The sequence below is a fragment of the Egretta garzetta genome, unplaced genomic scaffold (assembly GCF_000687185.1).
Source record: "Egretta garzetta isolate BGI_Z169 unplaced genomic scaffold, ASM68718v1 scaffold309, whole genome shotgun sequence".
Classification (NCBI taxonomy): Eukaryota; Metazoa; Chordata; class Aves; order Pelecaniformes; family Ardeidae; genus Egretta; species Egretta garzetta.
In genome coordinates this window covers 153,074-167,926 of record NW_009260764.1, presented here as the reverse complement: position 1 = coordinate 167,926, position 14,853 = coordinate 153,074, and the positions used below count along the sequence as shown (strand labels likewise).

The window sequence follows — 14,853 nt, the reverse complement described above, 5'->3', positions numbered from 1 at the left end:
AATGCCTTCTGCCAAAATTAGCAGCCCTTGCACATAGACAGTTGGCAGAGTACGTTTTCTTGCTATTTAAGATAATGCATTCGGTTCCTCCTCTAATGTGTAAAGGAAATTATATTCATTAAGCACTGATTCACTGTCAGAACCTTTTTATGTAACTGCTAGAGTGCTCTTGCTCCTGTTTCCTATTCTCATGATGATGAAAAAACAGCAAAAATGAAACATTTTAAACAAGTGAAGAGAACATTGGGGTACTTACTGTTTTTATTGAAAAGGTAAGATGAATGTGATCCGGTCATTTTTGTATTCCAATACCTCAGGGAAAGGTGTTGGAAGACAGAAGTAACGTGCTTGTAAACCTTTTAAGATTGATAACGTTTGAAGTTAATTTAGCCACTCCATGAATCTTAGCTGTTAATGTACATTTTGTTGGTTTTCCTTCACGTTATTCATGGATAGCACGAGGTGAGAACACTACAGATTCTTTAGTGTTTCATTTCTTTGACATTGTGGCACTTTGGAAAAGCAGCCTTTCTTCTTCGCTTCCCGAGTGGGTTGTCATGGATTTCCTGTCTCGGGAGAGTTCTTCCTGCCACCCGGTGTGTTGTGGGCTGCCAGTACGCCAGCAGAACTCTACTGTAAAAGTTCTGCTTTTTTTGGTTTTTATTCTTCTTCCCTATCCCCCCGCCTTCAGTCTTTCAGCTTCGTGTTATTTCAAATGGGAGCTAATGTGGAATTGTAACCAGTGATAAAACAGCTTTGTCTAAACCTGTAAATCATGCACACGCGCTCCAGCTTAGTGTTGTTTAGAGAGTTTCACCCATTCACAAGATCTGACTTGCAGCTACCACAACTGGGGAATTTTCTTCCTCCTTATTCAGTCTGAGGGGTATCACAATTTCAAATAAAGCTTATTACTTGACTCTAGGAAATATTTTTCTCCATCTTTGAGGGCCACAAAAATGATCCAAGGGCTGGAGCCCCTCTCCTATGAGGCCAGGCTGGGAGAGTTGGGCTTGTTCAGCCTGGAGAAGAGAAGGCTGCGGGGAGACCTGATTGTGGCCTTTCAGTACCTAAAGGGGGCCTACAGGAAAGAGGGGGAAAATCTTTTTAGTAGGGCCAGCTGTGACAAGACAAGGGGCAATGGTTTTAAACTAAACCAGGGGAGGTTTAGACTAGATATAAGGAAGAAATTCTTTAGCGGGAGGGTGGTGAAACCCTGGCAGGGGTTGCCCAGAGAGGGGGTGGAGGCCCCATCCCTGGGAACATCCCAGGCCAGGTTGGACGGGGCTGTGAGCAACCTGGTCTGGTTCAAGGTGTCCCTGCTCCTGCAGGGGGGTTGGGCTGTGTGACCTCTGGGGGTCCCTTCCAACCCAAAACATTCCATGATTCTATGATTCTATGATAAATAATATCTAAATCAGTGGAGCACCTGAATTCTTCCTTCATGTCTTGTACAAGGCAGAATTAAGATCTATCTAGCTAGTAACTCCTGCAGAAGTCTCTCAATCTCCTAAACCTGGTTTGTTCTCGGCCTTCCCAGTGCTGGAAGACAGCAGCAGTCACACTAAGCTTACGCAGCCATGGCTGCTGAGCGAGGCTGGCCCCTGTGTTCTGGAAGTGCTGACCTGTAAACCCTCGATACTTGAGTTTGTTGTTTGCTTATGTGATTTTTACAGGTGTCTAGCTTGAAAAAAAAAAAATCATCTTGTTATAAGGAATAGCCAGTCTGACACTAGCACTTCTGTTCAATTCTGTATGCAAAACAGCAGAATAACAGGTTTGCCTGCTGTTTTTCTCCTGTCAGATGAATCTGGCACTCACTGTCTGTGTTACTAATGTAAACATTTATCCTTGTTGATCGTACGTGATGCTTACAATGTTTTTTTTTAATCTAAAAATCTTTTTACGAAAAAACAAAAATCTCTGAATCTCTAAATCATTGAACCTCTCCCTCCAACAAAATGCAGGGATCACAAAGCAGTCAATTCTGCTTAAAAACTAAGGACAACTTAAAAATTCATAGCATCCTTCAAAAGCAAATCTAAAATAATTTATTTTTCATGTCTCTGTAGATTCGGCTCCTGCCAGCAGAAACTGCAGCTGTAGCAGGATTATTCTAAGGGGAACGCTGCATAAGTCACCTATCACCTGCCAGGCTGAGCTCACTTCTGCTGCTTTGTTGTATAACCGCTTGTGATTTACTGTAGCTATACGCTTTTCCCCTCATCTGTGCGTGAACGTTTTGTTTAGGCTGCTGTAGCATGTTATTGTGTCATAGCAAAACATTTAAACAAAGAGCTTGCTCTTCGTGTGTCATGTCACTTACAGACACATTTGATCCCTTTGTAAATGGAATGTCATGTTTGCCTTGTGATACCCCGCAGAGCAGATGAGATGCTTTTGCAAGACTTATAAGAGAGAACTGAATATGAATTTAATAATTCATTTAAAATAGTGTTAAATCTGCTGCTGACATCTAGTGGGTACTTGAGTTCGTAAATACTCGAATGATCAGAAAGCATTAAGCTTTTCTTCTCAGTCTGTAAAGTCATCTTGTCTTTGAATCGAAATAAAACTCCTTCGTTTTTGATGAAGGCAAATATGTGCTACGAAGATGTTAAACTAGTTATCAGTGAAACGTGTTCGGGAATGCCAGGAAGGGGACACAAACACCGCATCTTTTGGATGTGGGTAACTGAAGTTTTTGGATTGATAATCTTGCTCTGAAGCCCAGGTCTTCCAATTACCAGATCCTGCATCTAAGCCACAGAAGTCTTTTCCTTTTCCATTCTGCTTTTTGGGCTGCTGCCATCTTTGTGCACGTGATGGTTATGTTTTGATAAGCGAATACAGAACTCTGTGTTAAATGTTAGGATATCCACAAAATACCAGTGAAAATGGTTGTTTGTCCCCCTAATATGGTTTGAGAATCTCTGGCTAGCAGGACATGTTCTTTTTAACTAGAAATAAAGGTTCTAATTTTTTGGCATGATAGTTTAATGAATCATTAATAGATAAGCTCGGTAGGTTGCCTCTGTTGAATGTTGGTATCGCAAATGGAACTACTAAAAATTTGGGTAAGAGGTGAGAAGTTTTGAGAAGGTTCCCAGGCCAAACAGTGATGCTGGGGGCTCAGAAAGAACTTCTTCCAGGAGTGTGTTGCCCCTGTATTCTTGTTTTTTTTTTTTTTTTTTTTTTCCCCAAAGCATTTAATGCTGGGCTAAGTGGATAGTTAGTTTGCTGTAACATTCAATTAACATTCTGCTCTCTGGTACGTTGGAAGGTACAGGAGGTGGTTGAAGATTTCTGTAACTAGTCAGGTGTGATTTGCTGGTATTGTAGGTTCCCGGAGCTTGAGGCGCTTGCCTTAAGTTGTTTACCTAAAACCACACACTAAGAAAGTGGTATAACTGGAACTGGACTGCAGGATTTGTGGTTTCCTCTTCATTTCTCTAATGCCTTGGTAGCTTGTGAGAATTCATAAGCAGCGCCTATTTAAATGACACAATTGCTCTTCTTTTTGCATGACTTCAGGTGACAACCTGAAGGTAATTACAACTATATGATCTTTCGTTTTTAAAAAGTTCCCACTGATGCACAATTCTTTTTAGAATTGAAACTCTGGTAGCCATGATTCCTAGTGCCCCTTGCTGAATTATGTAAAATGATCATTTCTTAGCAGATTATCTGTTTAGCTCCCTGTATTCATGGGAAAAACAGACTTTCCAGGATGATAAAGCCACTCCCTTCTTGACACGTTGGAAGGAGCCAGAACCTGGACAACTAGAGGCCTGTTTGGTTTTGTAATCAATGGGAACAGCAAAGGCTCTTGCCGCTGGGATATTATTGGTTTTCCTGCCAATGACGCGCACTGGTTGGTGGAACACTGAGTAATGAACCCACCTTCTCAACGTATTTTTCTGTGGGTTTGCTCTTCTTCGCAACTCCAACTTAATTTGGGATAATGACTTATTGCACCCGTCAAACGCCTTTACTTGTTGTGCCCGTAGCAGCGGTGTCTACGAGGAGCCTGGTGTAAATGACTATGATCTCTAAAAGCAGTTTACCTATATTGCTTTAGCACAAGTTAAACTGCTAATTCTCTTCCGTCTTAATGCACTAATGAGAGTACGGTGCAGTCCTGTTCCCACTGGAAACGTGGTAAAACAGGGAGCAAACCATACAGATCACGAAACATTGACGTTTATTGCAAATGGCCCTACTGAGTGTGTAGATGCATAAGCCTTACCTGCCTTATCTACGATTTCGTTTATCAGGATTTGTCTGAATCTTATCACCTTTGCTTTTGTGTTTTGTAATGGATTCTTTAAAGGTGACTTCATCTCCCTTTATCATAGAATCACTTTGGTTGGAAAAGACCTTTGAGATCATCGAGTCCAACCTTTAACCTAACCCTGCCATTCCACCACTAAACCCTGTCCTTAAGCACCTCATCCATCCTTCTTTTAAATCCCTCCAGGAATGAGGACTCTACCACCTCCCTGGGCAGCCCATTCCAGAGCCTGACAGCCCTTTCGGTGAAGAAGTTTTTCCTAATGTCTAACCTGTCACTAATAGGTTACTTAAATTACATGAAATTGTGTATTATGTCACCTGCTTCAGATTTGCTGTGAATTGTCTTACTTCAAGTACCAAACAGCTGCTTAAAAAGAAAAAAGCTGGAAAAAAAACTTAAAGAAGGGGCAGGTGTATCTTAACTGATTAGGGTATATTTGGGCAGATGTGTTAATATGCTAATTAGATCCTGTAATTATATGGGAAAAGAGGAAAGTATGGTCAAAAAAGGCTACTTTTATTTCCTTCTCTCAGAGAATTATGGGCTGTTTTCCAGGGGTTGATCCAGCATTACAGAAGGAGTCCAGAAATCAGATGCCCGTTCCGTCTGCAACTCCAGCCTCAGCATCATCGTCATCATCATCCTCCTCATCCAAATTTCACCGAGCTCGCTCAGGGGGAGCCAGAGATGAACGTTATCGATCTGGTAAGGGCGCAGGAGCAGGAGTTTACCTGGGGTTCCTGTTAGTGAGGAAGAATGTCCTGTGTCCTCTCAAGGAGTCAAGCAATTTGTCCACTGATGGGAAGTCCTGCCTTGGTGGTTCTGTGTAAGGAAACATCAGACTTGTAGGACTGCGGCTGCTGAATCAAAAAGAACGCTAAGTAGAAAAACCAAGTAACTTTCTGCCACCTTGATTTTCTGGCTTGAATGCAACTATTCAATGCGAGTCATTCACAGAATGAAAAGGCTATTTTAACCTTGTCGGCAGGTAACCAGATTCAGTGAAGTGACGGGTGATAATTTGTTCCTGGAATTGGTGATTGCTGTGCGTGTGTGCTGTAGGAGGCTGGAAGATGAGAGCTGGCTTTCTCTATTTGTGCTTCATGTACTTCCAAGAGCAGCAGAAATGGCTGACTAGTGCCCTGCTGATTTCCTTCTCTGCTTAAGGAAAGGAGAAGGTGGCGGCACCTATTTTTTGTTTCCACCTGGTTTTGTTACTCACTTTGTGTTAACGAGATTTAAGCTTTCTTCTCAACAGGGGCAAATAAAGCATATCAAATACACCTTCTCCAGTAATACTGCTATCACGTACCACCATTTCGTAAAGCATTAGAAGCGCCTAGTTTTTGGGTTTTGGAAAAGCATAATTAAAATACATTAATCTGAGAAATTCATGTAGAGGAACTCTCCCTTGTCCTACTAGTTTTTGACAAAGTTGTCTTCTCATCACGAGTGATGAATCTTCAGTTAAAGAGTTCTGGAGCTTTGCAGGGGGATGGAAGCCTCGCTTCCTAGCCTGTTTCAGTTACTAATCATGCATGTATTTACAACTGCAGTTAGTAGCTTTCAAGATTTACATGAAATCTGCATCCATTCAGGTTTTTGAACTTAAGGGTTTTCCTAAATCAGACAACTGGTGCAGAATGTGACAGTTTATAGACCAGAGTTGCACCTGGGGCTGTATACACTGTTTGCTTATGTGTGTATTTTAAATTATGAACAAACATGTTTTAGGAGAATCTTTGATTGAGAGGAACAGTCTGGTGGGGTTGAGGTTTCTATAAAAGTTGCTAGAGACACAAGAATATAATGACCAATCCAGAAGATTCCAGACTAAAAACTGTGGCCCTGCTATGTAGCTTGCTAGCTTCAGAAGCCTCAGTTAGTTTCCCTGGTTTGGATTTTTTTTTTTAAGTTACTCATGAGGTGGCAAAATGTAGTTGTTTGGGAAGACACTGTAAAATGGAGAGCTGCATAAATATAGACGGCTAGCAATAGTTGCACGTGTGTAAGCCACACAAAGTTTTCTTCCTCCTCTACTGTTGCACAACTGAGTATATGAACTTCTGTTTTGCAGATATCCACACAGAAGCAGTTCAAGCAGCACTGGCAAAACACAAAGAACAGAAGATGGCCCTGCCCATGCCAACGAAAAGGCGGTCTACATTTGTTCAGTCTCCAGCTGATGCCTGCACTCCCCCAGGTTAGGTTCTCACAGTGTGCGCGTCTGTGTGGATGTTCAGGTGCGCATTAGTAATGGTTTCCAAATCAAGAGGCTGCAATTGTCAAAATACTCAAGCTCTTCAGCACGTTTGTAGGTAGCCTGTTACTCCTGTAGTGCTCTCACTATGTTCGAGCAGCTGCTTGTTTTCATGGAGCTGCTGCTAGGGCTGTGAAAATAACTCCTCTTCCGGGAGCGTTTAAAGAATCCATTGGCAAGAGTGGAGCAGGCTTTCTGGACTGAGGCAGCTGCTTCTGCTTCCCTCACACCTATTTCAGTTGCATAATTCACGTTTTGATTTTGTTCAGGTTTAATACTCAACATACAGGAAAAGGATTTGCGGTGGTGTACGTTTCTGGGCAAAGACCTTGAAGGGGGTCCGGTGGGATTCCGTGACTTGCAGGACTTTTCCTTCCTAACCCCTCCTGTGTAACGGCTGCAGCAAAATACCTCAGATAACGTGGTGTCTGTTATGGTGCATGTGCATCAGATACTCATGAACGTCTCTGTTTTCAAGCAGCTGTATGCACTGGCTTAAAAATGAGTATGTGTCATTTTTGGCAGTGACTTTTATGTTGTCTCATTGTGCAGAAGCATCACATGGATGGGCGAAGTCATCTGAATATTATGAACTCGTATCTCATTGTGAATTCACCTCTGTCTGAAATTGCTCTGCTAGGCCACTTCACTCACACCCATTCCTTTACCTCCATTTTTCTTCATATTTCCTTTTTTCTTTTCCTTTCTACTGGGGGCTAATGCATGTTCCTGGTGTCTGCTTGGGTCTCAGCTTTGTACTAACTTGTCCAGGACTACAGCACATTCTGAGCTGTGGGTCCTACACAAATAAAGGTTAGCACTTACAGTGTGTCCGCATCAGTCTTTTTCTTCAGCTCGTAACTTCATTCTACTTGGGCAAGTAGAAGGTAGAACATGATTTAATAGTTTGATTTACAGCTAGAGTATAGGCGGGCAATCATTTTGAAGAACTTGTACATTTTAGGCCAAAGCGTAACTGCATGTTTATATGTAGCACTGTACAACTTAAGATATCAGGTTATGAGTGCTTTCTTCACGATAAATAACTAGTTCACAGCTTTAGGATGGACATGGTATCTGTTCTCAGAAAGGCAGGGTGCAGTTCCTTGTTGTAGTTTTCTCTTGTTTTGTTTTGGTTTGGGGTTGGTTTGTTTGTTTTCTGCAATTGAAAGGGACCCATTTAGAGTACCAGACAAAAGCATTTTCTGCCTGTGGCCTTGGCACATTTGTTTCCCAGTGCCTGCATTCTGCTTTGTTCCTGTGAATTTTCAGTTTCAACTGACCCTCACTTTCCATTTCAGAATTACCAAAGTTTGGCCATACAGCATCTGATATTATAGAGCATGAATGGAAAAGTAATGAGAGAGAAGTTAATAAACTTGGAGAACCCAGGGGAAGGATACTTGTGTGAGGAGGTGAATCTTTTGTGTGCTTTAAACAGGGGCAAAGCACCAGGAGTAAATGTGTTCACACTGGAGATGTCTGCTGCTTTAACTTCCGTTTTGGCCAATGTAACCTTGTTTGACACCGCCTGTGGGGAAAAAAAGATCTTCATATTACAAGCCTGTGCCGTTGATATGTGAATTGGAAAGAGAGCATGTTCAGTGCGATGTGCTTTTCCCTAAGCAGCTAGATTTTCTTTTCTGCTTCCACACAGACACGTCTTCCGCATCCGAGGATGAGGGGTCGCTAAGGCGCCAAGCTGCTCTTTCTGCTGCATTGCATCAGAGCTTACAGAATGCTGAGTCTTGGATCAACCGATCTATTCAGGGGTCATCCACATCTTCATCAGCATCTTCTACACTTTCCCATGGAGAAGGCAAAGGGACCAGTGGGTCACTAGCTGATGTATTTGCCAATACTCGAATAGGTAGGAGATGGGTATGAACAGAAAAATTGCTTCAAGTTCAGATTGTATTAATAAAGCTGGAGGTGTCCGCTGCATAAGGGAAATTCGGATCAAGAAGTTAGTTAGTTTTGATGGAACTTGCTAGGATTTGTTGGACTTGCACCATCACAATGTTGTTTTTCCTTAAGAATTTCAGAATATTGAGTTGGTTGAAAAAGGGGAAGCGGGGAGCAGGAGCTTATCGAAGTAGAAAAGACTCCAGGGTGTGCTGACAGAACTGACAGGATCAGTAGGCACCACTTTCTTTCTGTATACTGTGTTGCTTATGTCTACAGCTGTCTGAAGCTACTGTGTGTACAAAGCTACCGTATGCAAGTAGCATTTGGCTTCTGTGTCCTGATGAATACCAGAAGGGTGTCTTTGCCTATTGAGTGGGGGAAATGCTGTGTTTAACATTCTCATTTTGCTATAAGCCCTAATGGTTTATTGTTTGCGTTAGATTTAAAAAAAAAAAAAAAGAACCAAACCCACCATATATGTGAACAAATTATCGTGTCATTAAAAATGGTTTTAGCAGAGTAAATATTCAGCACAGATCACGACTAGTCTGAGAAACAATCAGAGCATCCAGGTATTGAGAAGACGGAGCAAAGTCTACAGATCTGGATACCCCAGGCTCAGTTTTTTGAGGCTCTGAGGTGCTCCTTGCTGCTGATGCTTCTGTATGAAATTGCAAAGTTTGTTTTTGCTCTGTGTGTTTGTCTTTATCTGCTGTTAAGGATATTACTGCATCTTAGGAGGTGTCTGTATTTTGTGTGCTCTCTGCTTTTGCTTAACTGGTTTGGGGCAAGCAGTGCATAGAAGTGCTGGTGTTTTTAACCGTTTCACTTAATATTTTTTTTTTTTTATTGCTGTTGGTTTTGTTTGTTTATTTGCTGGGATGCAAGTTGTTTTCTGAAACAGAAAACTGGGGAAATTGCCCATAAAATGTAGTCAGTATAATTAATGTCTCTTTGAAGCAGAGAGGCTGTTTTTAATTGGAGCGTGCAGAAAGCCACAATACCTTTTGTAATGAATTAAGGTAATATAGCTTTTTACCTACTATCTAGTAGAATTCGTATTTTATGCAAAATAGAAGTTTTAAATCTTTGTTGGAATTATATTTGCCATGTAGATGCCACGTTCATCCTGTGTTAACACCTAATTTAAATGAATAGGAGCCCTCACATGCACAATTTTATACATCTCTTCGGAGAGAGCAATAAAAAGTCCTGCAAAAGGTTGGAGTTGTACAAAATCTAGGTCCTTCCTAGTGATCTTAGAAGCTCGATACATGAGAAATGTTCCTTGCCACCGTATCTCCAAAGGTATGCAGAAATGGGTTGGGTTTTTTTCCTCCTTAGAAAGAGGGGCGCAGAGAATCAACCACAAAGACCTTTCTGTGGGAATTATTCAGTTTCTGACTTCCTTCAGACTCTCTGTGCAAAGCCAACATACGGTTTCAAATTTGTTGGGTTTTTTTCCTTTGTAAGCAAGAGTTGCTGGTTCTGTTAAGCTGGAGTGGAATATTCTTGCCCTATCAGATGATTGAACCTACTGTGTTGTATAAAGAAATCCCATGTAAGCAAAAATTGCTTATTTAAGAGAAAGTTGATGAGCGAATTACTGAAGTATGCAGAAGTTACTTGCAGTTTTGAAGCTTACAAACTCATCTGAAAAGCAGACCAGTGTCTTGCAACTTAAAGCAAAAGTAAGACCCAGCTCACTCTATTCATTGGATTTTAAGTTTATTATTTAACTGCTGGACAGGCTCATGCTGTTTAGCCACCGAACTGGAAGAAATTTAAACCCAACATGATTTTTTGCTGATCTGCGTTAGTCAATAGCCTGCCACGTGTTTTGTTTTAGAAAGCCCTTACTGACAGAAAAGTTAAATAGTATAATTCTAGCAAGAGAGATTACTGCATAGGTGATGTAGGTTTTTGTTCTAGGGCTTTGAATATTTCAGAGTTCCTGTGGCTCTCAAACTTTTTTTTTTTTTTTAACATTACCGAATGTCAAGAGCTTGAGCTTGATTTGAAGGTTAGAAACTAAGAACAGGAATTCTGTTTTGCTGAACCACTTTCCTGACATGGACAAAGCCACTCATCTTGTGCCTTTGTTTTCTGTTTTCCAGAACAGATAATGTGCACCTCCTAGAGCTACTTAATATTTAGGAAGCGGTGTGTTTAGCATTAATAAGAACCCATACTTTCAACCCATTAAATTCTTAAGATTGTTGGTAACAGGTAACTAACACTTTGCTTGTTCCATCTGATAATAAAAGGTACACGTTAACTGTCATCTCAATTTTCTCCCTTTTTTTAGAAAATTTCTCAGTTCCCCCAGATGTCACAGCAACTACCTCCTCTTCCTCAGCACGCCCAGCAGCGATTGACCTTCCTCCTTCAGGGATCGTGAAAGGCATGCACAAGGGATCTAATCGGTCTAGTCTCATGGATACTGCTGATGGTACGGAATCTTTCAGAGGACCCAGAAATGAGAATGGTGTTAAGAAAGGACTCAAGTCACATGATTTACTCTCCCAACTCAAGTTTTTCCCATTTAAGCACTTCACAAATCTGAAATGGTTATGGCATGAGCATTAACACATCCCTGTGCTGCAGCAAGTGCCTATTATGTACTGAACTGGAAAAAATCATGGGAGAGATAATAGGCATTTTATTTCTCTACCACTTCTTAAGGAAAAAACCCTACAAATGCATAGGTACGAATGCATAATGCTTTTGTCCTAGAATCCCTAAAAGGAAAGGTAAGATGAATGAAATAATGTCATTCTTAACTATAATTAAGCTCCCAGGAAGCTGATAACACTGACTCTAAACTGGTTGGCATAAACCTTTGTGCAGATGGGTAGCATTAATGCTTCTGGTCTTGTTGTGTCCTCCCTCTGCTGGCAGCCTTGCACCGCAGTTGATCGATACCGCAGGCAGGCGCAGATCTGTAGGCTGTGTTTTACAGCCAGTACCGTGTATCAGAGACAGATGGAAATCAGGCTTTGGAAGGGAGTAAATGCTTTAAAGATGAATTTTTGTTGCTAGGATTTTCTCACTGCTGAGTTAATACAGAACTGATATAATACTAATGTCATCCTGCACTGGCACAGCCTTTAGTAATGAGTGTCAGTAGTTGCATGAGCAAGCGCGCCAAGAGAAGTATCCTCTGGTGGAAGGAGGCGAGATATAACTGTTAATAGACATGACAAACGCTTTTATTAGACAAAATCTTTCCCTCCAGGTGTTCCCGTGAGTAGTAGAGTCTCCACGAAAATTCAGCAGTTGCTTAACACCTTGAAAAGACCTAAAAGACCACCCCTGAAAGAATTTTTTGTGGATGACTTTGAAGAAATTGTGGAAGGTAATAGCACCAAATAATGGTTTTTATTAATCATTTGTTATAAGTACATAGACATGCATGGGGCTGAATTTATTTATGCCATTGTTTTTGAAGTGGGTTGATTTGCTTTTTGCAGCTAGCAGTCGCCTTCGTGAATAGCCTGATACAAAACCAATGTTTGAAGTAATTCACTGTACTGCTGAGCTTTGGGTGGCCTCCTCAGCACTAAACAACTTCTTGGAATACCTAAAACTTATTAACAAAAATATTTAAATAGATTTTTAAAACCCCTTCATTTGCTTAGGCTGCTTTAATTAATTTCCCAAAAGGGATTGTCTTTACTGGTAATTTTATTACAACCTTATTTTGTAGGATTGTTTGCCTTTTCTCCAATTCCGTGTTGCTTTCCTCACTGTTATATTGAATACCTTTTAACAGCACCTTAGGAGCAGGCTGTGTTCATGATGTTTTGCTTTGTGCAGAGCTTCCTAGGAAATGAAATGTGATAGGTGGTGTTAAACCTAAACACGATGAGGAAGAGCATTTTTGTTTCCAGTGTGTCTTTCCAGTTTAACTGTCTGGTAACAAACGGACCAAGATGAACTGGAAACATTATTGAATTTTCTTCAGTTCCCCAGCCTGACCCAAATCAGCCCAAGCCAGAGGGACGCCAGATGACACCTGTGAAGGGAGAACCCCTGGGAGTTGTTTGTAACTGGCCTCCTGCCTTAGAAGCAGCACTGCAGCGCTGGGGAACCACACAAGCTAAATGCCCCTGTCTGACAGCACTGGATGTTACAGGAAAACCAGTTTATACCCTCACGTATGGTGAGTTGAGCTCTGGCTTCCATTGCTAAGCTGCTCCGAAAGAGCAATAGTGGCTAGAACACAGGGTTGTAGACAAAGGAGTGTAACTGAAACAGAGGATGTGGCTATAGATGGCCAAAGCAGTCAAGAATTGAAATTTTCTCTTGTATGCTGGGTTGATTCAGAGTTGTGCAAGTCTCTCTTCTTTGTGTTCTAGGGAAATTGTGGAGCAGAAGTCTCAAGCTGGCCTACACACTGCTTAATAAACTGGGGACCAAAAACGAACCCGTGTTAAAACCCGGAGACAGGGTAATGAGTTTGGGACTGTCTGGTTCTCCCTCTGAAATAAAAAGAGGGTTGGGAGGGCTGTAACTTACCACAGACACTATAATCTTATTCTTTTAATAGCAAGACTCTTATCTCAGGGACAGGCTATTTGAGAAAGAAACTTTGGTGATTTTTTCAGTCCTGCTGGCTGCTCTGTAAGCAACTTCTTGGCTCTGGACTTTGAAATACGTCTAAGGAAGAGCATTGCACCTCTGAGGGAAATACAGGGCTTTAGATCTCTGTGTTTTGGCTGTGTGTGCATCTTCATGTATATGGGCACACAGGGAATGCTGACATTACTGCGTGAGGGACTCAAGTGTTTAAAGATGCCCTGTGAAAAATGCTGTGGTAGAATGAAATAACACAAAGTTTTCTGATTTTTTAGTCACTGTAGATCTGAACTTTGCAATTTTTCCTTGTATTTCAACTAACAAAACATTTTTGTGAATTGTAGGTAGCCCTTGTTTATCCCAACAATGACCCCGTCATGTTTATGGTGGCATTTTACGGCTGTCTCCTAGCAGAAGTCATACCAGTGCCTATAGAGGTACCTCTTACCAGAAAGGTAACGTTGATGGCACTTAGAGGGGTGATAGGCTGATGTGGGATGAAAACCAAGTCAGACCATCAACCTCTGAAAGTGTTTCACAGCATCTGGCTGCTGCCCTAGCAGCTCCCTATCGACGCAGTGTGCGCGACCGTTGTGAACCTGGAATAGCTGTTTAAAAATGGAAAAACATATTGACCAGAGCACTGTGCTGAGTAGCTGGAAACGGTCGATTCACCTAAATGCTGTAGTCTTCATTCTGTTATTGCAAATAATTTATACAGTACAGGTAATATTGTGAATCTGCCCTCTGATCGATGTGAAGGGCGTCTCATTTCCAGCCATGCTTAGCATCTGCTGGTCTTCTGACTTTGCTGGAGACCAAAGGTGCTAAGGATTTCCAAAGACTTCGAGGCACTTTTTGTAAATTACTTGCTCAGTGGGTGTTTTCTTTACCCTTACCAGAATTTTTGCGATATTGCCATATTATTGCCATGTCAACAACTGTCTAAAACTATAGAATTTCATAAGAGGAAACAAAAGAAACAAGATAATGGCAAACATATGGCAAGAGAGGTGGTAATGAAATGGTAAGCTAGACTGGTAATACTATGGGAGTCACAGAGCTTTGCTTTAATTTGTCTGCAACGTGACAACTGCTATAGCAACGAAATACAAAATTAAAACTTCTCCCAGTATTTGCCCAATCAGCTTTCTTAGCGAGGTGCCTTGTCATTTCGGTGTAAATATATGCTTTGCTTTTTTTTGCCTCATGGTTCCTCTTTGAAGCATCTGGGTCTCCATTAATGAAAATAAGTGGTGTGCCCTCAATGCCTGGATGCTGGGCATGAGCACTTATTTTCTGTGGGATTCACATCCAATGCGTTTCAGTCTTGCCAATGTAATATTTGGTTTAGGTATAAAGCGTTCCCTTTGAGAATCACCAAATTTCTCTGCAATCTATCCCGAGTTACATAATCACTTCATTTTTTGAACAAAAAGAATTGAAAAGAGCAGACTTGGTATGCAGAAGATTAAGTAGCCCTTTGCATTTTTGTGTTGGCTGACCATTTTCCTGCAGATTTTTATTGGCTTGTGGGTACGCCTCCATTTTCACCCAGCAGGCCTTTGTGCTGGATATAGATCATCTTCCAAAATGTGGTGTTATGTAAGCTCAGAAGCAGTTGTATTCATCCCTGCCAGACAGTGGTTGTCGTTTGAGTTTCAAACCATTGCCAGACGTTGGATGTAGGTGGAGAATGACAAAGGAAAGAGTGTTTGTGGGAAGGGGTGGTTTCTTCTTTTTCCTCCCCATGTGATCCATAATGTTACCATCCCGTTACCAGAGCATTACCAAACCTTGGATTTTG

At 41.4% G+C, this 14,853-nt stretch overlaps 1 protein-coding gene across 1 annotated transcript in view; it reads left to right on the top strand.

Moving 5' to 3' along the window:
• The window catches only part of DIP2B (disco interacting protein 2 homolog B), a 61,885-nt gene that overhangs the window by 24,793 nt on the left and 22,239 nt on the right, over positions 1-14,853 (top strand). The window contains 8 exon segments of the mRNA XM_009646108.2: positions 4,853-5,002; positions 6,375-6,500; positions 8,215-8,427; positions 10,774-10,917; positions 11,704-11,823; positions 12,433-12,630; positions 12,827-12,918; positions 13,391-13,501. Coding sequence (XP_009644403.1) covers positions 4,891-5,002; positions 6,375-6,500; positions 8,215-8,427; positions 10,774-10,917; positions 11,704-11,823; positions 12,433-12,630; positions 12,827-12,918; positions 13,391-13,501 — 1,116 coding nt within the window. The 5' untranslated portion in view covers positions 4,853-4,890.